The following is a 23,265-nucleotide window of genomic DNA, read 5'->3' on the forward strand; positions in this document are numbered from 1 at the left end:
CAATGGCGATTGGTACAGTATTTACGATGTAGTTATTTCTTCAGCAAGCAGATAGACAATTACTGCGTTGAGTACACTTCTTCACTTTTAACATACCAGGGATGTTGCAGCTCTATGGACATTGTGTGTATTGTTTGGTGCATATTTGTACCTTTGACAATCTTTGACTTAATTATGCAGAAAATGATGAAAATGGAAGCTGTTTTACCATGCATGACTTACTTGTTGTGCAGACAATAGCAGGGGTGCACTCACTTTTGTTGCCTCCTCTTTCAGAAATATTCGTAATATGCCACATTGTTTTTTTGGAATGGCAGTTTTGTGCCTGCATACATATTGCAGAATGTCGACTCTGTCATCAACTCTAAGCTTTTGTTTCCAGTACAGCTGCTTAAAAAGTTACACTGAATTATTTCCATATTTGTGAGGGGTGTACTCACTTTTGTGAGATACTGAATAAAAAAAAAAATATATATATATATATATATACACACACACACACATATACACGTATACAATGATGAGCCAAAACATTATGACCACCTGCATAATATGCTTCTGGTCCTTGTGCCGCCAAAACAGTGCTGAGGCATGCTGAGTCCAAAACATTATGACCACCTTCTTCTACTGCCGAGGCATGGACTCTACAAGACCCCTGAAGGTGTCCTGTGGTATCTGGCACCAAAACATTAGCAGCAGATCCTTCAAGTCCTGTAAGTTGCGAGGTGGAGCCGCCATGAATCGAACTTGTCGGTCCAGCACATCCCACAGATGCTCAATCGGATTGAGATCTGGAGAATTTGGAGGCCAGGGCAACACCGTGAACACCATTCCCGAACAATGTGTGCAGTGTGGCAGGGCGCATTATCCTGCTGAAAGAGGTCACTGCCATCAGGGATTACCATTGCCATGAAGGGGTGTACCTGGTCTGCAACGATGTTTCGGTCGGTGACACGAATCAAATTGACGTCCACATGAATGGCTGGACCCAGGGATTCCCAGCAGAACATTGCCCAGAGCATCACACTCCCTCCACCGGCTTGTCGTCTTCCCACAGTGCATCCTGGTGCCATCTCTTCCCCAGGTAAACGGCACACACGTACACGGCCATCCACGTGATCTCAAAGAAAACGGGACTCATCGGACCAGGCGACCTTCTTCCACTGCTCCAAGGTCCAGTTCCGATGCTCGCGTGCCCATTGTAGGAGCTTTCGACGGTGGACAGGGGTCATCATGGGTACTCTGACCGGTCTGCGGCAACGCAGCCCCATACGCAGCAGGGTGCGATGCACTGTGGATTGTGAAAACATTCCTCCCGTGACCATCATTAAAATTTTCTGTGACTTGTGCCACAGTCCACCTTCTGTCGTTTCGGACCAGACGGGATAGCCTTCGTTGCCCTCGTGCATTGATGAGCCTTGGGCACCCAACACCCTGTCGCCGGTTTGTGGTTTGTCCCTCCTCGGCCCACCTGAGCACCTGACCACATACAGAACTTTCATCTGCAGCTTTATTGAGTACTGCTCTCCCCTCTAACCTGGCTCCTGTGCCAAACATCATCCTCAGCTTGATGCCGTAAAAACTTCGACCTTCAAGATTATTGGAATCTCCTGCGATGAAGCTGAGCCGATGGGCCTATCACTTCACCCACGCAGACAGGTCGGTGGTCTGTCTTCTACCGTCTCCTTTATATTTCTTGTATGCCTTGTCAAAGCTCGTATGAGAGCAAACACACAATGCACAGGACAAGAGGGGCGTGGGAAGGAGAAAACAGTGGGGAACAGAGACATGAACATCTGATGGACATCCTTTCATCTGATGAACAGAACAGAGACATCCTTTCTGGTCTTGCACCCTCTGATATTTCCATGCATTGTCCTCCCTCCCACCCCACCCCCCCTCCCAGGTTTCTGCAGGGAACAAGGAAATTTGTCTGCAGAACAAAGGAGTTTGGCTCTCCCAGGTGGGTTGGCACCCTTGCTTCACATGTCTCTCCTGGATTCTGCAGCATCTCAAGCTCTGAACATTTTTGGCATCTTTCATGATGAGACAGTCGTGCAAGCCCTGTTCTGACGTCACAGACAGTTTGGTAGATCCTGGTTTCATTTTTTCTTCATCAGAGTGAGGCTAATAATGGAAAAGTAAGATAGAACTGACATCGAGACAAACATGAAGGAAATGATCAAGCAAGAAAAGAAGAGAGTGAGGAGTGAAAGAAACACTGAAATTACCAAGTAAGATGGTTGGGTTGGGGAAGGGAAGTGGTGGTCATGAAGATGATGGGCCTGAAATGGGGATGACAACAGATGGTTCTTGTTGGCCTCTGCTCTTGCTCCCGATACTCTCTCAGCCTGCCATTCCTCTGAAGTTATTCATTCCCTTCCTTGTTGGGTCTTTCCAGGTGGCCCACTGCACCTGTTGCTTCATGTCAGTTTGTTGCCTTTTCCCCCATTTTTTTTACAGTGATTTAGGGCTGGTGTTGGAGAGCTTGAACATAAATCACATGCTGGACAAAAACAAGAGTAAGAAACCAAGGAAACTACTGTATCTGATCATTTAAAACATCCACACAGTTTATCACATTTCAACCAGGTACCCCTGCATCCATCAGGAGCCACGCATACAATGGGAATGTGAAACAGACCAACCAAAAGTATTCAATCAATTTGTGTCAAAAAGTTTTCATGCAAGGATATGTTGCACAGGACAATTTGAGAAAATTTTACAATCGGTGCTGTTTTGCTGTTTGAGCAAATAAAACAATGGCAACCACCGACGGCAAGAACAATGCACTTGTTTCCCCACTGTCCAACTATCAGTACATTGATGATGTTCACCCGGTTGCACCTGCTGGTTGCATCATCAACAGGGCACGGCTCTGATGCTGAGGAACAGCTTCCACCGGCAAGTTATAGCAAAGGAAGCAGACATACCTTCATTAATAAGGTGGAAATCCTTTCGGATGACTTGTAGTACCGAGAAAAGTCATGTATCGCCTTTATTTGATTGACGAGGTTCTGGATCTCTTTTGTTATGGCCACCTGCAGAAACATACAGTGAGACATTGAAGCATAATTCACATTGAATAACTTCCCTCAAGTATATCAAGGTGTTGAAAACCAGAGAGTTGGTGTCAAAGCCACCCAATGCTCGCCTGTTTGTACATTTATAGTTTTTAAAAGACGAGTCCAATAATATTTTTAATAAAGCATTGCAGTGAAGTCTGATCCAAATTATTTTAAAGCAATATATGTATTTGTATGTTGTTATCAGTAAAAAAAATAGTGTGGTAGATAAAAACATTAGAAAGGTAATAACTTGCACCAAAAACTTTAACATTTTCATGCTCACGCTCAGGCTCACGCTCAGGCTGGGGGTATTGCTATAGCTCTCTGTTCTTCGAACAGGCGAGATAAAAAAGTAATATGTAGTGTTTTGACTTCACAAATATTGAGTCTCTGAAAAAGGTGCACCAACAAAATTTATTTCATTTGGACTTCATTGCATCCCTAGTACACATATTAAATGAATGGCAAGCGTCTAGTATAAACAGGCGAGCATTGGGTGGCTTTGACACCATCTTAGGTTGAAATTAAAAAAAAAAAATTAAAATCATTTGTTAATTTCAACTTCACTACACCAATAGTATACCCCAAAGGAACCTCCATGCCAAATATCAGCATCCTCGTACACATATTAAATGAATGGCAAGCTTCTAAATAACTTGCACCAAAAACTTTAACGTTGATGTGCTACAAAAAAGTTAAGTTCAAAACAGGTCAAAAATTAAAAAAAATTTAAAATCATTTTTTAATTTCAACTTCACTACACCAATAGTATACCCCAAAGGAACCTCCATGCCAAATATCAGCATCCGAGTACACATATTAAATGAATGGCAAGCTTCTAAATAACTTGCACCAAAAACTTTAACATTTTCACGCTCACGCTCACGCTCACGCTCGGGGGTATCGCTATAGCTCTCTGTTCTTCGAACAGGCAAGCTAAGGATTGTGATAATAATTCGATTAAAAAACTAGAAGGGCACTCGGTGGGGCCCATTCCTCCGCCACGCAATGCCTGATCCATGAGAACATATTGGGCCCAACACATTTTTGAAATATCGTGCCGTACATCGTTTTAGCCCCAACTCTCAATGCTGAGAAAAAATGAGTTAAAATTAAATAATTCTCGAAAAAAGATCTGGATTTGGATCTTCACAAAAATCGAATCAGTTAGTCCTTGTCACACATCCAACATGTCCACCAAGTTTCGTCCGAATCCATCCATAACGTTTTGAGATGTTGTGCTCGATATCATTTTTGGCCAAATCTCTCAATGTTGAAGAATTAGTTAAATAATTCTCGTATCCGGATCCAGATTCGGATCTTCACCAAAATTAAACCTTGCTGTCCTTGGCCGGTCAACTACACACACACAAAATTTCAGAACGATTGCTTGACAACTGTGACCAAAAATTATGTGACAAGCAAACGCTACGAACGTCAAACGCGACAGACCAACATACTTGGGTGGAAAAAATACAAAATTCGCTGAGTTATAACAACTTCGACTCTACCTCTCAATTGAGTCCGTGTCAATTACGGTGGAATATAAGGTAGGTGAAACCAAAATCGTTGTCGGTGATGCACGTGATTTATTTTCTGATGGAGATAGCTTCTTATTGTTCTTCTTCACATTCATATTTGTTGTGACCTCCTCCACCGAAGTTGGAAGCGGGTTACGTTGCACCGCTGTTTGTCTGTCTGTCTGTCTATCTATGAGCAGGATAACTCAAAAAGTTATGCAAGGATTCGGACAAAACTTTTTGGACATGTTGGGTGTGTGACAACAACTAATTGGTTCAATTTTTGTGAAGATCCGATCCGGCCATTCAGTGGGACACAAAGCAGTTCTCACTTCGCAAGACGGGGAGAGTTAACTCCATCATCACGAGGTTCGAGTTCGGTTAGGATTGGCTGGGTGCGAGTTGCAGTATCTTACTTATAGGTATTATACAAGTGACCAGAGAATATCGATTCTTTCATGATTATAAATCATTGGCAAGACAAATGATGACGAAGAAAACTTACAGGATCGCTGCTGTAAAGAGGTTGACAGAATCTTTCGAGTGTTGATAAATGTGCTGCATTGTCTTTTGCCTCATTCGCAGCATCTGTGATCTTGCCGTCCATTTCTCTCCATTTCTGGGAAATATAAAGCACATATCCTGGTTTAAAAATCGATGAAATGACATCAATTAAAGAGTTAATAGCAGCGTAATCATCACTGCGCTGTTGCTGAGCAAACAACTCCATTCATCTCTCCCCTGAGACAAGATATCTGTGTAATTAATCAATTAACAAAGTCGTGGCTGCATATTGTCGTGTCCGGGTGGTTTAACCTATTCGGACGGATAGCTGAACGATTTCCCTTGGAAGCTTGCAGCCCAGATTCTCAGAGATGATGGCGCACGCAGGAAGGATAGGACGGCAAGGACGGAGCAGACGGAAGCAAAGCACAATGGGGTTTATGGTGAACCCATGACAAATAGACAGACGAAAGCAACTTCAATAAATATGGGCTTTAATGAAAATAAATCAAATATTTACAATGGCAATCACATGCTGGGAGAAATTATCCTTAAACCACACTGAATTAACACAGCACCACCCCCGTGTGGTGACGCGTCACACTTCAGCTCACAGTTTCCCGACCTAATTTACATCGAGATGTCTCCTACACGTCCACAGACCAAGCAACTCTATACATTCCTAACTTTCCTTTGAAATTCCTCCATCTAACCCACAAACATAACAATATGAACATTCTGGATATTAAAAGTGGCTGGATAATCTCAGCTCATCAGCATTGATGACATTTAAGATCAATATTGGTGAGAAGTGGAAAGCTACGGCGTTGCTTACAGAGAAACACAGAATAATTCTGGACAACAGAGTTGCAGAATTTAAAACACCGGTTACTTTTACAGATACCTTGATGAGCTTGGAGCGTGCTGCAAGGAGGACGTTCAAAACGGTGCGGCAATCCGTCCCTTCAACTTGCTGTATAATCGAGTTCAACTTCACCGACATGAACCTCCAATACTCCAGCTCCGTCAACGGGCCAGAGTTATCTGCTTCCTTCCGGACATGTTCGCTCTCCGTCAACACCTGTGAAGCAAGATAGAATATCAGATCTCATATTTATGAAGTTAAATAGATTTTTCCACATTATGGAAGACAACAAGCCTCATGAGTACCTTCAATGCATCATCAACATAGATAGAATCACAAAATAATGGCAAAAAGTTAATCAGGGAAAGTTTTTTTAACATCACCGGTGTCGATGTGTTCTATTATCATCATCGGTAATATTAACAAAATCATTGTTAAAATAGGGATTTATTTCAAAAAAAAATCTCATCAAAGCATCTGCCTGACCTGATATATCTGTTGATGCCAAATCAACAAGATGCCTTCAAATTCAGGCAGCAACTGAGGATCATGAGCAGCAGCCGTAATATCATCGAATGATTGAAATCGGTTCAGGTCTATTGCGCTTGGCCTTTGCAATTCCGGAACACCTTCAATGCTTCGGACAGCGCCTGGAAAAGTAAATGTGGGTCGGTCAAAGCCAGAGCAGTTTCCTGGCCAAGGAATCAGGACACCGGTGCTTCGTTTTCAAAATCAAAGGAAAATACTATCAAACTTTTACAGTCATTGCGGAAGGGTGGAAATGTACAAATATAAACTCTTCAAATATGTGGTGGTTTCCAAAAGCTTCGAGGAGAGAAATCATGCCCAGCTTTCGGACTTCGCTCAGCCGGTAATGGTGGTTGAAAGTGGTTGTTGTTTCCTCTGCCACTGAAGGTGGATGGAGAGACAGACGTCTCTGTCTGTCTATGAGCAGGATGTCTCAAAAAGTTACGGACAAATTTGTACGAAACTTGGGTTGTGGAGAGTCTCCTCCGGTAGTGCGTCGATGAATTCGATTTCCTCCAGTTGTTCCTCCACTGAAGTCCATCGTGTTCCTCCACATCTCAGAATGTGTATTATGCCATTATTAAAAATGAACCTCACTCACAAAGTTCCACAATAAGTCCACGAGCCAGGCTCAGATGAAGTTTTAACTGGAACCGCTGTTCTATGGATGCAAACATCAAATGCAGAGCACCAGAATAAGTCTCCCATCCATCCATCCATCCATCTATCAGGACCACACTCTGTGTGGAGTGTTACTGCTACCAAAGCAGTCTTCTCAACTATTGGACACAATCCTGGAGGGGTCACCACTCCGACACAGAGTTCCAGGATGCTGGGGTCCCACTCATTTTTGCCGACCTTGGAAGGATGACAGGCAGAGTCAACCCCACCTGGTATTAATTCAACAGCCGAGTGGGATTATGAACTCAGGATCCGAGGATCCCCAGACCACCACCCTATCCATTAAGCCAACACCACACACACAAAAAGTCTACAGTCAGATGATATTCTGCTGATGTTTAAGAGGTATTAAAAAAACATAACATACCATCCAAAAACGAAATGAAGCTCAATATGCTATCTTTGAAAGTCTTTTTCGTTTTCTCTCCAGATTTGGAGTTGTTGAGTTCACCCCATTTGTCACTGACGTCCATGGCAGGGTAGTAGATGTTTGAAATTTTCATTCTTGCTCCTCGTAACACATCTTTGGTGCAATCGATTTCACCGAAATACACTTCCTGTTGGGGTTAGGTGCATTGTTAAACTTACTGATGGTTAGTTTACCGTCACTCCCGAGCATTACACCAAACAGCACAATAAGCGTGGGAAAGTGGGGAAAGCTTTTTCACTTGGAGGTTGTGGGTTACGATGTGTTAATAAAGGTGGAAAGTCTGATTTAATGTGATTTCATTCCAGGCTATCAGGCAACAACAGGTGAAAATTTGGGAAGGGCATGTCTACTTTCCATAGGAACTGCACAACCACCAGTTTTCAACTCATGAAGTCCAGCGGTTTGGAAGTGTACAAAGACAAATAAACAAACAAACAGACACTTCTCAAATTATACAGAGTGTGATGAATTAAATTAATGATAAAGATTGTTAAGTTTTGTTCGTGGAGTGAATCTTGACCATTTTTAAATGATTACCTCACGTACATTCTTGACGGACAAAGCAATGTCATTTGTGCGTCTCATGAAATATAGGACGAGACCGGCGGTGCAGTCTTTTGCTGGGTCGGCCAAAAAGAGGCGCAACATTTTCTCTTGTTTGAAAACAACTGAGAATTGACTTGCGCTTTCTGCAAACACAAACGACAGTCAAAGAATTTCAAAGCACCCAAGCTATTGTCTGCAGTAATTTTCAGCTTGGCTTTCTCTACTCGAGTTATACCAGAGGTGCAACAATTGTACGTTTCCAGGATATGATTGCCATGATGGTCCATCTGGCACTATTGTTTCAAAACAACAAACAGAGTTAAACAAGACAACAACAACAAAAAAATTTTTTAAAGAAAAATGTAAAAATATAGAGGGATGAAATCTCAAAAAAAAAAAACAATCAAAAAAAGATAGGAATGACACCACGTCACGATTCCACAAGTCGAGCATCACGACATCTTTGAGCATCACTTGAGTTGAGCATCATGAGCCGTCTATCTGGACATGTATTGAGCATTTTATATCGTCGGGTCCCCCACTTTGGTCTCCAAACTCTCTGTTTATGGCATTTGACACCGACTCTCATGGATCACACTGACTTCCTCCACTCACACAATCAGTGTCGCTCTTAAGGGATCCTCCCATCTCTTCCTATCAAAGCTGGAGTCCCCCAAAGGGAGTGTTTTTGGCCCAGTCTTGCTCCTCATCTTTATCAATTATATCTTTCTGATTTCATGGAAAATCCTGCACATATATCTTTGCTCATGATTGCACCCTCTGCTGTATCATCATCTCTCATCCTTCAGACAAGCAGGCATGCAGCAGCCTCTTCCCTCTCTGCAGAACTTGAGAGAATCAGGAGCTGGGCCAACACTTGGAATATGTCTTTCAACTCTGACAAATCCCAGACACTCACACTTTGTCTCCGAAAGGGCTGCCGAGCTAATCATCCCATCAACTTCTGAAATAAGCATCTTGAAGATGTTAAGTCACTCAAACTTTTTGGCCTCACCATCAGCCATGATCGTTCGTGGATAGCCCATGTTTCCAAGAGGGCCTCCAAAGGCAGGCGCCAACTGGTCATCCTCCATTGTTAAAGCTCTGTCCTTGGACAATCTGAACTTCAGACAAACTACAAGGCCTTCATTCGCAGCTTCATGGAGGACTGCTCCCACCTTTTGACTGGCAACCCTGACTCACATCTTGCCAGACTTGACGTCATGGAAAGCAAGGCCCTCAAAATCATTGGGATCTCCCATGATGAAGCTGAGTGTCCAGGCCTGTTATCGTTTCATCGGAGACAGGTTGTTGGCCTCTCTGTAGTCTTCCGCCACCTTTTTGGTCTTTCACCGTCTGCCCTATCTTGGCTCTCTCCCTCCCAGGATTCTGCAGGGTGCACATGGTCTGCCAGTAACCCTCTTCTTATTAAACTCTGAATATCCAGGCTCACTCCTCACCTCCACTCATTTGTTCTTCTCTTCTCTCACCTGAACAACCAACTTCTCCAATCTATTCAATCCCATTCTTCCCTCCAGCACTTCAATACAGCCCATTCCCATGACTTCAGCTCATTCCCCCCATCCATACGAATGATCTCTTCCATCCCCAAATGACCCCGTTCCGAAGTACTCCCACTTTTCCAGGTTATTGTGATTTCGTTTTCCACCTCTCCCTCACCTATTTTTGTTTGTCAATTTGTCAGTTGGTTTGTTCCTTTTCTGTTTTCATCCCCACTTTCCCACTCCTCTTCTTGCTGTGTTTCAGCTTGAAGATGACATGATCATTCATTTGATACATTTCATATGCAGCATGTGGCTGTTTAGGGGTGGCTGGTTCATGGTTTTCGCGCCCACAGGATCATTACTGGGCTTGGTGTTCCAACTCTGGTGATGTGGCAAAGAACACTGACCTTGTGCTCGTTGATGGTCGTTGGAGGATGATTCAGAACTGAGGGTCTACCGGAGTGCTCAGTTCCTCAAAACCGACTGCAGGCTTGTTTTAGCAACTCTGAAGTTGCAGCTTAAATCTGGGAGAATGGTACCTATGGTACGTGGTACCTATGAGATTGGTACGTGCATTTTTATACGTTGCCATTCCTAGGCTGGATGTTGGCAGGCTCAAGGATGAGAGGGATTTGGAGGGGGGGGGTCTGGGTGCTTCAGGGAATCCTGAAGAGTTGTGGAGTGCCTTCAGTAACACTATCCTTGATGTTGCCAGTGGATGTCTTGGAACACACCGAAGGGTGAAGAAGAACTTTGTCTCTCAAGGGACAATGAATACCATTGACCAGAGTTGCAGGACCAGGCCTAATGGTGGAGCTGAGCTGTTGAGGGAGTTGAGGCATAAAACTGTACGTGCGCTGAGGGCGGACAAGGAGGTCTATGTGTAAGGAATCTGTGAGAGGGTAGAGCATCACCTGTGGTCAGGTGATTATCGTCCTGCTTGCAAAGGAATTCTTTCATCGCGTTCCTCCAAACCCGTCCCTCGGTGTACTGCAGTTAGAGCAGAGAGTGGTGGAGCTTGATAGAGGAGTCTGAAATGAAGGCCCGCTGGGCCGGTTACTTTGAGCAACTGCACCAGGATGATACACCAGCTGGTGAGTTGGATGCCATGGGTGTTACTGTCCTTATTGCTGACCCTACAATCAACTGTGAACCGTCTTAGGTTGTGGGAAGACAGGCTGTGGTGAACTACTTGAAAGGGGGTAAAGCTCCTGGGATCTGTGACATTCATGCTGAACTTTTCAATGCTGGTGAAAAGGCAGTACTCATGTGGTTGCACGCAGTTCTCTTTGGAGCAAAGGCATCAGCCTAACTGATGGGAAGGGGAGCCTTGTTGTCCCTCGAAGGAAAGGGAGGGGTGGTCGTCAGGCATGATCCCAACTACCGAGGGTTGACGCTGCTCTCAATGCCTTGCAACGTCTTTGCTCGGATAATTCTTGATAGTGTTCGCCACCATCTGTTTGAGCACAAGAGCCCACACCAGTCGGGCTTTACCCCAAAGAGGTCAATGACTGACCATGTTTTTGCTCTCCGGGTCTTCACCAAACGCAGACGAGAGTTTTGGCAGGGACTGCTTGAAGCCTATGTTGATCTCTGCAAAGTGTTTGATTCTGGGAATCGGGATGCCCTCTTGCGGATTCTCAGTCTTCGTGGAGTGCCACCTGAACTAAGCAATCTGATTTCTGAACTATACTCTGGTACTGAGAGTGCTGTGAGGTGTGGTGGTTCCATGTCTGACTTATTTCCAATTGTGACTGGAGTTTTTCAGGGGTGTGTATTGGCTCCCACACTTTTCAGCGCTTGCATGGACTGGATTCTGGGGAGGATGTCGGAGAGATCAAGCTGCGGTGCATCGTTTGAAAGTTTTGAGATCTCTCACCTTGATTTCTCAGATGATGCAGTCACTGGATATCCCAAAAGATTGTGGAGACATTGCATATCCTGATGGGAGTCCTCAAGGTGCGGAATGAGGAGTCGGAGTCTTTGGGATTATGGGTTTCCTGTGTCAAAACTAAGAGTCAGGCTTTCAATGGCAACTTGGATGTTGCTTTCTTGTCTGTACCTGTTTGTGGTGAGGATGTTGAGGTCGTAGAGAGATTCACTTACCTTGGCAGTGACATTGGTGTCTCCGCATGTTGTGAGCGAGAGGTTTAGAAACATCTGGGGAGTCATGGATTCACTGTACCACGGGGTGTGGTGCTGTCAGGACCGATGCAGGATGACAAAAGTCCGAGTCTGAGGTCCTTGGTACTTCCAGTCTTACTCTACGGATGTAAAACTTGAATTCTGACCAGGGATCTGAGATGTAGAGTGAAGTCCTTCGGTACCAGATCTCTTCGGAGAATCCAATGCTCTCACTGGTCAGACTTTGTATCCGATGAGAGGTTGCTAAGAGAGACTCAGATGAGATTTGTTTCCTGCATAGTCCATGTGCAACTGTGGCTGTCTGGACATGTGTCTCGTTTTCCTGACGCTGATCCTGCTCACCAGATTTTCTCAGCGAGGGAGCCTCGTGAGTGGAGGAGGCCGATGGGCCGACCACGATCCTCATGGTTTCAGCAGGTTGGTCGGCATCTCAAGGAGATGGGGATGGGCCAGGCATCTGCCTGGAAGGATGGCCAGACGGAGGCCGCTGGAGTACCGGCGAAAGTGGACGCAGCGACATGCTACTTCTGTGCATGTTCCCATACCTGACCTGATGTGTCTGCAATTTGCATCACTGCTGCGAGCGCAGTTATGGGGTGCCCTCTGGTGGATGGAGCAGGACTTCAAGGAATTTGGCCAGGGTACCGAGCGATAGCTTCCCAACTCTTCACGAAGAATACCCGTCAGATCTTTAAAGTTCACCAACTCATACGAGCAGATGGAACACCTCGTTTAACATCCATCCAAGGGATATCACACACATTGATGACTCGCCCTGCCTACGAGACACCAGGATGACAGTTTATCACTCTGCCTAGATTCAAATCTGGACGAGCCGGCTCAGAGGTGAGAGACTTCAAAAAATACAATGAAACACCGACACTGCATCACATAGAAACTACACAGAATTTACTTATTCCTTTGAGATTGTACGTGGCTGCAAGCCACAATAATAGGATATGGAAAATGTGAATAAAGCAACAAGATAAATCTGTGTAATTGGATTCAATGTATACGAGCTAACCCCTTCCCCACCGCAAAGCTCACCTTCCCCATTCACCTTTCCCAGGCACGCACAATAAATTGATGACTATTTTCAAAAAAATTATTTTGTTTTGATGACACAGCTTGTCCAAACACGGCAATTGCCAAAGGATTTCAAGCAAAAACTTCACCGTTTAAACTAACCAACGGATAAACTCACCAATCCCCGGAGGTTGTGCTTATTGGTAAAAGAAGATCACAACTCTTCGACCTTCCTTTGCGCAGAAATTGATGAGAGGTTGAATCTAAACAATATCTTAAAAAAAAAAAAACTTTTTAAATACATGAAACTTGGAAATGAAATGGACATCAAAAATGTAGCAGCACAATGAAATACAAAATGTTTATCTTTCAATCAAACTTACTTTTTTTATAAAGCAAAACAAATAATATTGTTTTGACATTGCTTATCCAAAATGAACTCCTCAACAGCAGTCTGCTCGATTCCCAATCTTTTTGATAGAACCTCAAAAAGATATTTCATAGCCGGTTCAACTTGAAGCTTTCTTTGCTCTCTTTGTGCTTTGTATCGAGCCTGCAAGAAATAATAAATAAATACTGATATATATATATATATATATATACATATATATATATATATATATATATATATATATATATCACCATTTCTTTCATACCATGAAGGCAATTCACACTCAGAGAGGGTGGAGTCATAAGCAAAGAGATAAAGAGGATTTTCCAGAGAGTCGGAGAGATCATTGATGAAAACCAGAAAAAGAACAGGGCCCAGAACACTGAATTGAGGAACTCCAGTCTGGACAGGAAGAGGGGATGAAAGAACTCCATTTAGAGTCACACGTTGGCTGCGACAGGAGAGGAAGTCTGCGAGCCATGAGTGGAGATGGCCTTGGATACCATGGGAAGAGAGTTTGGTGAGCAGAGCAGGGTGCCAGAAAATGTCAAAAGCATGCAATATGTCTCGGGATATGGCTCTGAGTTCATGTCTGGCATTGAGGACCTCCATCCATTGTTGGGAAAGCAGAAGCAGCATATCCAGGGTAGAATGACCTGGTCTGAAACCAAATTGATGATCGGAAATCAGACCATTGGAGAAGAGGAAGGATTTAATGTCTGAAGCGATGATGGATTTCATAGCCTAACTGATGATTTGGAGAAGGCTGATTGGTCTGTAGTTTCAGGGATCTGTTTTCGCACCTTTTTTATGCAGGGCAGTAATGTTTGCTGATTTCCAAGCAGATGGAAGATGACCTTGAGCAAATGAGAGGGTGAATAGAACAGAGAGAGGGTGAGCAACAGCAGAGCAGCAGGTTTTAAAGACACGTGGGCTGATGCCGTCTGGGCCAGTTGCAGAATCTATGTCGAGGTGTGACAGCAATCTCTCCACTTTGTCAGACGAAAAGGACACAAAGTCCAGGGACAGTTGGGTGCGACTGTGTAAGGTGGGTAGAGAAAGCGATGGGTTTCAGACAAGATTTTGATGCAAACACCGGGTTTAGGCATTCAGCCTTTTCACGTGTGGTATCAGCAGTGCGGCCATTTGAGGTAAGGGAGAGGATGGAGGGGGAACATCCACCACAAACAGATTTGATTAGATGCCACCAGGATTTGGAGGAGGGAGAGGTTTGAGAGTTCAGACTTTTGCTTGGAAAGATGGTGTTTTCTGGCTCTCCTGAGGGTAGATACACACTTGTAACGAGCTTTATGGATGGAGCTGAGATTACCCTCAGTTGGGTTTGCTTTCCACGAGGCATAAGCAAGTTGTTTCAGGACAACAGCCTGGCCACAAGCTTCAATGAACCATGGGCGGGAGGAAGGGTCGGACAACTGAAGACGAGAGGAGATAAATCTGTACATGAGGGAGAGCAAGCTTCTTTGAAAGAATTCCCAGGATGAGTTGATGTCGGAGAAAGTAGCGATGGGAGACCAGTGTAGAAATTTGATGGCTGCTCGGAGACCCTGCAAGTTGGCTTGAGTGAAATGCCAGACTGGACGGTGCTGAGGTGGTTCTCTGATAACACCCAGAGAGAAGTCATTAAACCAGTTTCATTCCTCCAGGGGTTATCAATTAAACTGAATCAGTTGATGTGGGAAAGAGTGTCAAGAACTCGCTCACACAGCATAAGGAATACACGAATATTTATTGCAGGACAGGACAATGAAAATGGAAGAACCTGGACAGTAAATAAAAAATATATATATATTTATTACTAATAAAAAAATTAAAATCTCATATTCTAGTTATCTCCACCCACCGAAGGTGTGAATGAAACACTGGGATTTTTTTTACGTGATCCTTCACCATTGAGAGATCGGACTAAAAAACGAAATACAGCATGATATCTCAAAAAGTTGTGGACGGATTCAGACAAAATTTGGTGGACACATTGGATGTGTGACGAGGAAGAATTGATTCAATTTTGGTGAAGATCCGAATATAAATCAGCATACAAATAATTTAATTTTTTAATTGATTGTTCACCATTGAGAGATCTGGCAAAATTGATGAATATCACAATATCTCAAAAAGTTGTGGATAGATTCGGACGAAACTTGGACACATTAGGTGACAAGGACGAATTGATTCAATTTTGGTGAAGATCCGAATAAGAATCCGCATACAATAATTATTTATTTTTTAATTGATTGTTCACCATTGAGAGATCTGGCGAAATTGATGAATATCACAATATCTCAAAAAGTTGTGGATAGATTCGGACGAAACTTGGACACATTGGGTGACAAGGACGAATTGATTCAATTTTGGTGAAGATCCGAATCCGAATCCGAATACAAGATTTATTTAATTTTTGAAGTATTTCTTCACCATTGATCGGGCCAAAAATGATATCTCGCCTGATGTTTCAAAAATGTATTGGTCCCGATATGTTTTCATGGATTAGACATTACGTAGCACAGGTATGCGCTCTACCGAGTGCCCTTCTACGTCGTTTTTAATGTTTTAATCTCGCATCAAGAACCTGGCTGATATCATGTTGCATCAGTGGGGAAAAAAATTATCAAAATGTCGAGCAATTTGGAGGTGAAAAGCAGAAATCTGCCAAATGGTATCAGTCTAAGATATCGATTATACAATTTGTTGACAAACTTACTGGTCCGGTTGTCCTGACAAGACGGTGCAGCGTACTCACCTTTAAGTTGTCTCGACCTGGGTTCAATTCCTGACCAGATTATAAACTGTCGGATTGATGCTTCACAAGCAGAATCAATTTCATCGCAAAGCAAGCCGGCCCTCAGATATACCATAAGGTGGGAACACATCTGCTAAGATAAGTTGGTGGACGTTGAGGTCCCATGGTATTTTGACGAAGATGGGATAAGTCATCACCAACACTTTGCCAAATTATTGCCATAATCTGCTTGGGGCACTGCATCAGCAGTTTCATTACTCTTCCAGAAAAGATTCTCCCTGCGTGGCCGAACTCATAATTTATTCCCATCCGATGATGCATACTAGATCAGGGATGGGTGGCAGAGGTGGTGGTGGTCACGTCAATTTTGTTGTCCTTTGCGGTTCTGAGATCTAACAACAGGCTGCTTTGTGCTCAAATTCAAAAATTCAAAGCAAAAGTGTCATAACCTGCTTCTCTTTGTTGGTTTCTTGGCTAATAACTCCGTAGCTGCGAGTTGTCCTGCATTCTTCACCTTGTTTGAAACCATCTTGAGTTGATTCCATTTTATACCTGCAGACAGCAATGGTTCCATCACAATGTGATTTTTCAGTGTGTAAATTATTCTTTCAAGACAAAGTGAAGATCAAAACGTACATTTCCCCATATATCCCAAACACCAACTAAATAGGGCAGGCTGGAATTTACTTAAACACGTTTAGGTTCATTCAAAGTACACCGTCACCGCTGTAACATTCATCCAAATCTGTAACTTTTTGAAAAGTAGGCAATTAATCGAAAAATGAATAAAAATTAATCGATTAATTGATTAATCGATAAATCAAAAATTCCGTTTAAATCGCCAAATAGCATGTTCATTGTGGGCTCCAAATATCAGTTTCCGAGCCCAAAAGGTCCCCGAGATATTTCCCGATGAGAACGAAAATAAATAATTAATAAATCGATGTAAGCCTGGTGTTGGCTTCGTGGTTCGGGTGGCAGCTGCTGGCTTGGGGTCTTAGGGTCCTGAGTTTCAGCCATATTTGCTGCTGAATTAACGCCAGGTGGGGTTGACTCAGCCCGTCAGCCTTCTGAGGTCGGCGAAATGAGTACTAATTGTACTGGCTGAGGGGCACTGCATCAGTGGCAAAGTCGTGCCCCAACTAAATGATAGTGACCCGGCAACCGAGCTGTCACACGTCTGGTGTTGGCTTCGCGGTTCGGGTGGTGGTTTGGGATCCTCGGGTCCTGAATTCAAGACATGTTTTTCCGCTGAATTAACACCAGGTGGGGTTGACTCAGCCTGTCATCCTTCCGAGGTCGGTGAAATGAGCCCCAGTGTATTGTTAATAGTGTGCTGACCTTTCCCAGGTTGTGATTTTTTTTAACCCCCTTCTCCCTCTCTTATTTTTGTTCGTCAGTTGGTTTGTTCTTTTTTTACGTTTTCCCCCACTTTCCCCCCTTCCTCTTGTTGTCATGTTTGACCTTGTTCTCCCCACGCGTCCTTCTCACTCTCACTGTTGTTGGTGTTTCCCCCCATTCCACTGTGCTCCAGCTCTTCCATGAGCCTCGACCATGTATACGACATGCAGAGATGCCAACTTTTGGAAATCAGAATTAGGGAGGATTTGCAACCGACACCAAATAATGTGCGTGAAGCGCACATCTCGAGCGCGGAGCGCTCGACCCTTGCGGCGGGGTCCAGGGCCCGCCTTAGGGCCCTGGAAGCTCTGGGGTTCTAGACGCTCTCTCGTGCCCTCTGAGCCCTATTTTGGAGCATTTAACATGTTAAGAATTCCCACTTTTTGAACAAAAAAAGGGGAAAATTGTGCACTTTTTAATGTTACATGTATGTTAATATTAGTAAGTTAGGGGACAATCAAAGATTAACAAAAAGCACAAAAGAAGCAATATTTTTCTTACCTTACTGGCTGGTACTACTGCTGCTTGCTTTTTCCATGGCAGCTTTGCTGAGTGACAGCTGTGTGGCTCTTTTAGCCCTTCTGATTATGTCTTTGCTGTATTCTCTCTGGTAGCAAGGGGTGCTATGAGCTAGTTTTTCAATTAAGAGAGCTTCCAGGGTTTTGACACTCAAATTGGGACGAAATTCAGTATGATTCTTCCGTACAAGACTGAGTGCCCGCTCACATGATGCGTTCGAATGAGGAATGACCAAGATTCCCTTCATCACTTTGCTCAAATTAGGATACTTCTTGGCACCAGTGCAGGGATCTGTGAGCTGTGAAATCCGATGCCACTGCTCATCCACTCTCACTGTCTCAGTAGCAATTGTAGCTATGGAGGCGTCTGCCTGGTAGTGAGCGAATTCACTCTCAAGACTGTCTATGTCACTATCACCGCCACTGAACAGACAGGGGAATTTCTTGATGAAAAACTCCACACAGTCAAACCCCACTTCTTGGTGTAGCTTAACATCCAGCACCTGAGCATGCTTGGCTAATTCATCATCTAGCGGCCAGGTTTTGAAGATGTAATTGCAGGCTTTCACATAATATGAGCGAACTGCACTGAAGAAACCTTGGATGTCTGACTCACTCAGAGTGAAGGTGGATTTCTTGAGACTCCTTTGTTCCCTTATATACAGTTTGGCATCGTTCCCAATCATGAGGTCCTCATCATTCTTCTGATGATTTCTGTCAGAGAAGGGTACATTTACCAGAGCAACCGATGACACCGATGGTTTCAAAAACCGTACGAAGATATCTTTCAGAAGACCATTCAATTCAGAAGACCAGAAGACCAAGATCAGGAGATGAATACAGGGTTCGTCTCTTTGGAGCAGAAGATTCCCCTTCTCAAAAAGCTTGTTAGCATATCGAAGGAAGAAACAATAGAGTTTTGTTTGTGGAGACAAGAACATCCTGTTGACACGTTTTTCTCTAGATTCCTGCACAGTGTTTGAGGAAGATGCGCTTTTAGTTGTAGAACTCGTAGTACACTTAGCCGCAGGGCGATCACACTTGCGTTTACTGCCAGCAGAAGAGGTCAGACTCGTAGTACCAGATCCAATTTTACGTTTGAGGAGAGAGCTTGAGGTAGGTGCAGCCAAGGAAGAAGACCTCTGATTCGAAGGTTTTGCTGAGCTTCTATCAAGTGATTTGGCAAAAGCAGAACTTAACTTGGGTCCTTCTTTGCCTGTAGATGGGACTATCACAGTCTTTCTCGACTCTGAAGGGATCTGCTTTGTAGATGAACGTGATGAAGGGCCGGTGATGCTACCTGCTCTCAGCATTGGTTTTGGTGCTGTCCCTGCTGTCTTCTTCGCAGCAGATACTGCAGTGGTAGTGGTGAATGCTGCTCCACTAGTGCTTGATCCTGCAGTGCCAGTACTGGCAGTAGATACAGTGCCGTCCTTCTTGCTCGTTGTTAGAGTCTTGGCTACAGTTGGTTGCATTTTTCTTCGTACTTCTTCTTTGAAGAAGAGGCGAAGTGGCTCCCACTGTTCAATCAGCCTGTCTAGGCACTGACCAAGGGACAGCCACCTTGTTGCGACATGCTTCAGAATCTTGTGTGTCGGGGCATCACAGAGTTCTTGCAGTGCTTTCACTCCTTTGACGCGTTTACTACTTTTGTCCAAGTAGTAGTAAATATCGATGAGAAAGTCATCTAATTCAATGGGTAAGGCCTGAGCCGCCTTCTTGGCCGTATTGTGCATCATATGGCAAGGGCATCCCATGATGTAGCACTCTGGATTTTGTTTGTGGATATAAGCAGCGACTCCTTTGTGCTTGCCCACCATGACAGAGGCATTATCAGCACAAAAGGAAACACAATTTCCCCACGGAATTTTCCTGTCACTGAACTCATGATCAAGCAGTTTGAAAATGTTTTCTCCAGTGGAATCTTGTTTGCACGCAGGCAAACTTAGCAAACCTTGCTTCACAATCCCAGCACTGTTGTCATAGTACGAAATCAGGACAGGATATAGCTGGGCCTCACCACTGTCATTGCTACCGTCTGTAGCTAGGCTAAATGGAGCTAGTCTAGCAATATCGGCAATAGATGAAGCAGTAACATTTGACAACTCACCAATTACACTGGTCAACAACAAATTTGTTGTCTGCATTTTTAAGCTGATTTAGGACGAATCTGATGCGCTGAATCCAAAACTCACATTAGTTTTGTTCAATCAGGTCAAGTTTTTGAGATATGGCCACATGTCGTTTTTTACATTTTTGTTCACATGTACGCATGTGTGGAGCATTTTAGAAGAAGTTGGTGGGGGTAAAATGTCATGTCAAATAATTGTTTTAATTGGAAATAATTATTTTAATGACAAGAAGTATTCAGGTACGATAGTTCTAGGTGATTATGTCGAAAAGGGATCAGTTTGAAGTCATAAAACCTCAAAATCTTCCAAAAATTGGTGAGGCAAAGCATAAAGTTCGTGGATCAAAACTAAAGTTAATGGGGCAGATTTTGTAATAATGTGATACAAAAAAGTTGTATTTCTTGAAATAACGAACTCTGAAGAATGTACAATACCTACATGCGCCAATTTATGACATGCGCTTCTGCTCAAGCTTGGAGTGCCACAGTACGAACCCAAAGATTGGAGACTGTTCATTGACAGCAGCAAGCGATCACTGAAATGTGTTCTGCTACACAACGGCAACCAGTTTGCCTCTGTACCCATCGCTCACTCGACTACACTGAAGGAGAAGTATGAAGCGGTGAAGTACGTGCTGGAGAAAATTGGTTATGATCAGCATAAGTGGTTTATTTGTGTTGACCTGAAGATGGTGAACTTTTGTTGGGACAACAGTCTGGCTTCACCAAGTACCCATGTTTTCTGTGCATGTGGGATAGTAGGGACCGTGCTCAGCATTACACGAAGAAGGACTGGCCTGTGCGGGAGGAATTGGTGCCATGCAAAGAAAGAAACGTCATCAACGACCCTCTGGTGGACAGAGACAGAATACTCTTCCCACCGCTGCACATCAAGCTCGGCTTAATCAAGCAGTTCACCAAGGCTCTGGACAAAGATGGTGACTGCTTCACTTACTTGTGCCAGGCTTTTCCAGGATTGACCATGGAGAAGTTGAAAGTTGGCATCTTTGATGGTTCTCAGATCCGTCAGCTCATCAGAGATCCAGAGTTCAAAAACTCAATGAACGAAGTGGAACTGGAAGCGTGGAAGACATTTGTTTTGGTAGTGAAGAACTTTCTTGGCAACAATAAGGCCAGAAACTACGCAGAACTTGTCAACAACATGCTGACTGCTTTCAGAAACCTGGGCTGCAACATGAGCATCAAGATGCATTACCTATTTTCACATATGAACCGGTTTCCTGAGAACCTGGGTTCAATGAGTGACGAGCAGGGGAGAGATTCCATCAGGACATGAAGGAGATGGAGACCAGGTATCAGGGTCGCTGGGACGCAGTCATGATGGCTGACTACTGTTGGAATCTGAAGAGAGACCTCCCTGCCGCTGAACATTCCAGGAGTTCGAAGAAACGGAAGTTCAAGCCCTGAAGTTTGAACAGTGGTGACGCAACATGCAATTTACTTGTACTTACCTTTATCAATGCCCACCATTCAGATGACAGTAATCGATGTTTCTATCATGTAATCAATAAATGTTGTTGGCAAAACATTTTTTTCTTAAAAACATGTTTAGGATGATATGTGTTGACAAAAATCAGCTGATAATGCCACAAAAATGTAATTGATTTTGTCACAAGATCTGATTTTTTCAAATCAACTTAGCACAAAAACCTGACCTGATGGAGAGAAACGGATGCCATTTCCTGATTCAGCAGTGCCAGAATACCCTAATTCACTTGTAGAAATCTAGACAACATTCAGAAAGTAAAAACTTGTTCACCAGTGTTCTTTTTTCTTCTTTGTTCTTGTTCTTTTTTTTGTTGTTCTTTTTTTTTCTTGCTTTTTGTTCTTGTTTTTTTTTTTTTTTTTGTTCTTGCACATCTTGCACATCTTGCAAGTTTTTGTTCTTGCACATCCATACTTTGAAGCAACTTTTGAATCTGGAAACATCTTTTGAAATAGAGGTCCAGCATGATCTGAGACTGATATGGGCAAGTTATGTTCCACAATAAATCCACTAAAGAGAAGTTCCGCTCGGGTAACATCCTCTTCCTCGCTTGTCCCTTGTTTGGTGAAATCATTCAGAAGTGTACCGGTACTCGTGCTCGAAGATCTCTCCTTTGCAATGTCTGTGTGCCGTTTGCTTCCAACGTGCTTCCGAATATCATCGCGACCTCCGTGCCCAACTGAAATATCAACGCTGCATACTGTACAATACGCATGATGAATTCCTCTTTCAGACTTTCGAATACACGGGTATTGGAGACTGTATTCGGTCTTGTACTTCTGAGACCATTTCTTGGTCTTCGTAAGCTTCTTTTCTGCCATTTCGTAATCAACATCGAGGGCTTGAAGCATCGGTAACTTCGAAGTCGATGTTCCACAGCTGCAGCGCGACTCGTAGAACTCTAGCTGCTGTTAAATTAAACACCGCACGGTGGTCGCGACCGCCGGGCTGGTACGGGGCCCAGCTGCATGCAGTGAGCGTATCGCATGCATATACACTGTGCATACATACCGCATGCACTGTATTGCACACATACCGCATGCACTAAATCTCAGTGCATGATCGCATAAGCGAGATCCAGACCCAATGTTTCGCTGCTCCTCATTTGAATTTGCAATTTTTTACGTACAATTTGGTAGCAGCGAACGTTATGGAGTTACCACATGCTATACGTAGCAGACGATGCTTTTCATTCAATTCTCATACTAGTACATTCTGATTAGTGAACAGTGCAAAAATATCAAAATTTCGGGAGGATAAGGATAGTGATCGTAAGGGCGGGAGTTTGGGTGAATTTTCAGAAGCCTCCCGATGAAATCGGGAGGGTTGGCATTGCTTTGAGAGGGGGTGAAGCTCCTGGGATCTGTGGCATCCATGCTGAACTTCTTAAGGCTGGTGGAAATGCTGTACTCGTGTCATTGCATGCAGCTCTGTGCTCTGCCTGGCACACAGACATCATCCCAACTGAATGGAAGAGGGGCCTTGTTGTCTCTCTCTGAAAAGGGAAGGGTGATCGCTAGGACTGCACGAACTACCGAGGGGTGATGATGCTCTCAGTGGCGGGCAAGGTCTTTGCTCGGATATTTCTTGATCAGGCTCACCACCATCTGCTTGAGCAACAGAGCTCAAGGATGGTTGTCCATTTCCAGAAGGTGAGTAACCATTTCAATTAACCCCTTCTACCCCAGAGCCTGTCAGATTACGGGTGGAATTATAAAAGCATTTTCACCTCAGTACAGCA

General features: G+C 43.8%; 1 protein-coding gene across 22 annotated transcripts in view; it reads right to left on the minus strand.

Annotated features, from left to right (window-relative positions):
* The window catches only part of LOC147007548 (dynein axonemal heavy chain 8-like), a 59,869-nt gene extending 43,345 nt beyond the window's left edge, over nucleotides 1-16,524 (minus strand). For 16 of the 22 annotated variants that reach the window (XM_085866945.1, XM_085866939.1, XM_085866924.1 and 13 more), the window contains exons 1-9: nucleotides 16,417-16,524; nucleotides 13,202-13,371; nucleotides 12,997-13,092; nucleotides 8,134-8,285; nucleotides 7,534-7,723; nucleotides 6,444-6,607; nucleotides 5,997-6,173; nucleotides 5,094-5,207; nucleotides 2,934-3,041 (exon numbers count right to left, since the gene is read on the minus strand). In XM_085866945.1, the coding sequence (XP_085723071.1) occupies nucleotides 2,934-3,041; nucleotides 5,094-5,207; nucleotides 5,997-6,173; nucleotides 6,444-6,607; nucleotides 7,534-7,723; nucleotides 8,134-8,244 (864 nt within the window). In that variant the 5' untranslated portion in view covers nucleotides 8,245-8,285; nucleotides 12,997-13,092; nucleotides 13,202-13,371; nucleotides 16,417-16,524. The remainder of the gene's footprint in view (nucleotides 1-2,933; nucleotides 3,042-5,093; nucleotides 5,208-5,996; nucleotides 6,174-6,443; nucleotides 6,608-7,533; nucleotides 7,724-8,133; nucleotides 8,286-12,996; nucleotides 13,093-13,201; nucleotides 13,372-16,416) is intronic. The other 6 variants (XM_085866946.1, XM_085866938.1, XM_085866927.1 and 3 more) reach the window with 5 other exon arrangements.
* Nucleotides 16,525-23,265: the final 6,741 nt, after the last annotated feature.

Source organism: Eptatretus burgeri, unplaced genomic scaffold (assembly GCF_056783735.1).
Source record: "Eptatretus burgeri isolate ZD-2024b unplaced genomic scaffold, Ebu_testis_v1 Ebu_testis_scaffold_116, whole genome shotgun sequence".
Taxonomy (NCBI): domain Eukaryota; kingdom Metazoa; phylum Chordata; class Myxini; order Myxiniformes; family Myxinidae; genus Eptatretus; species Eptatretus burgeri.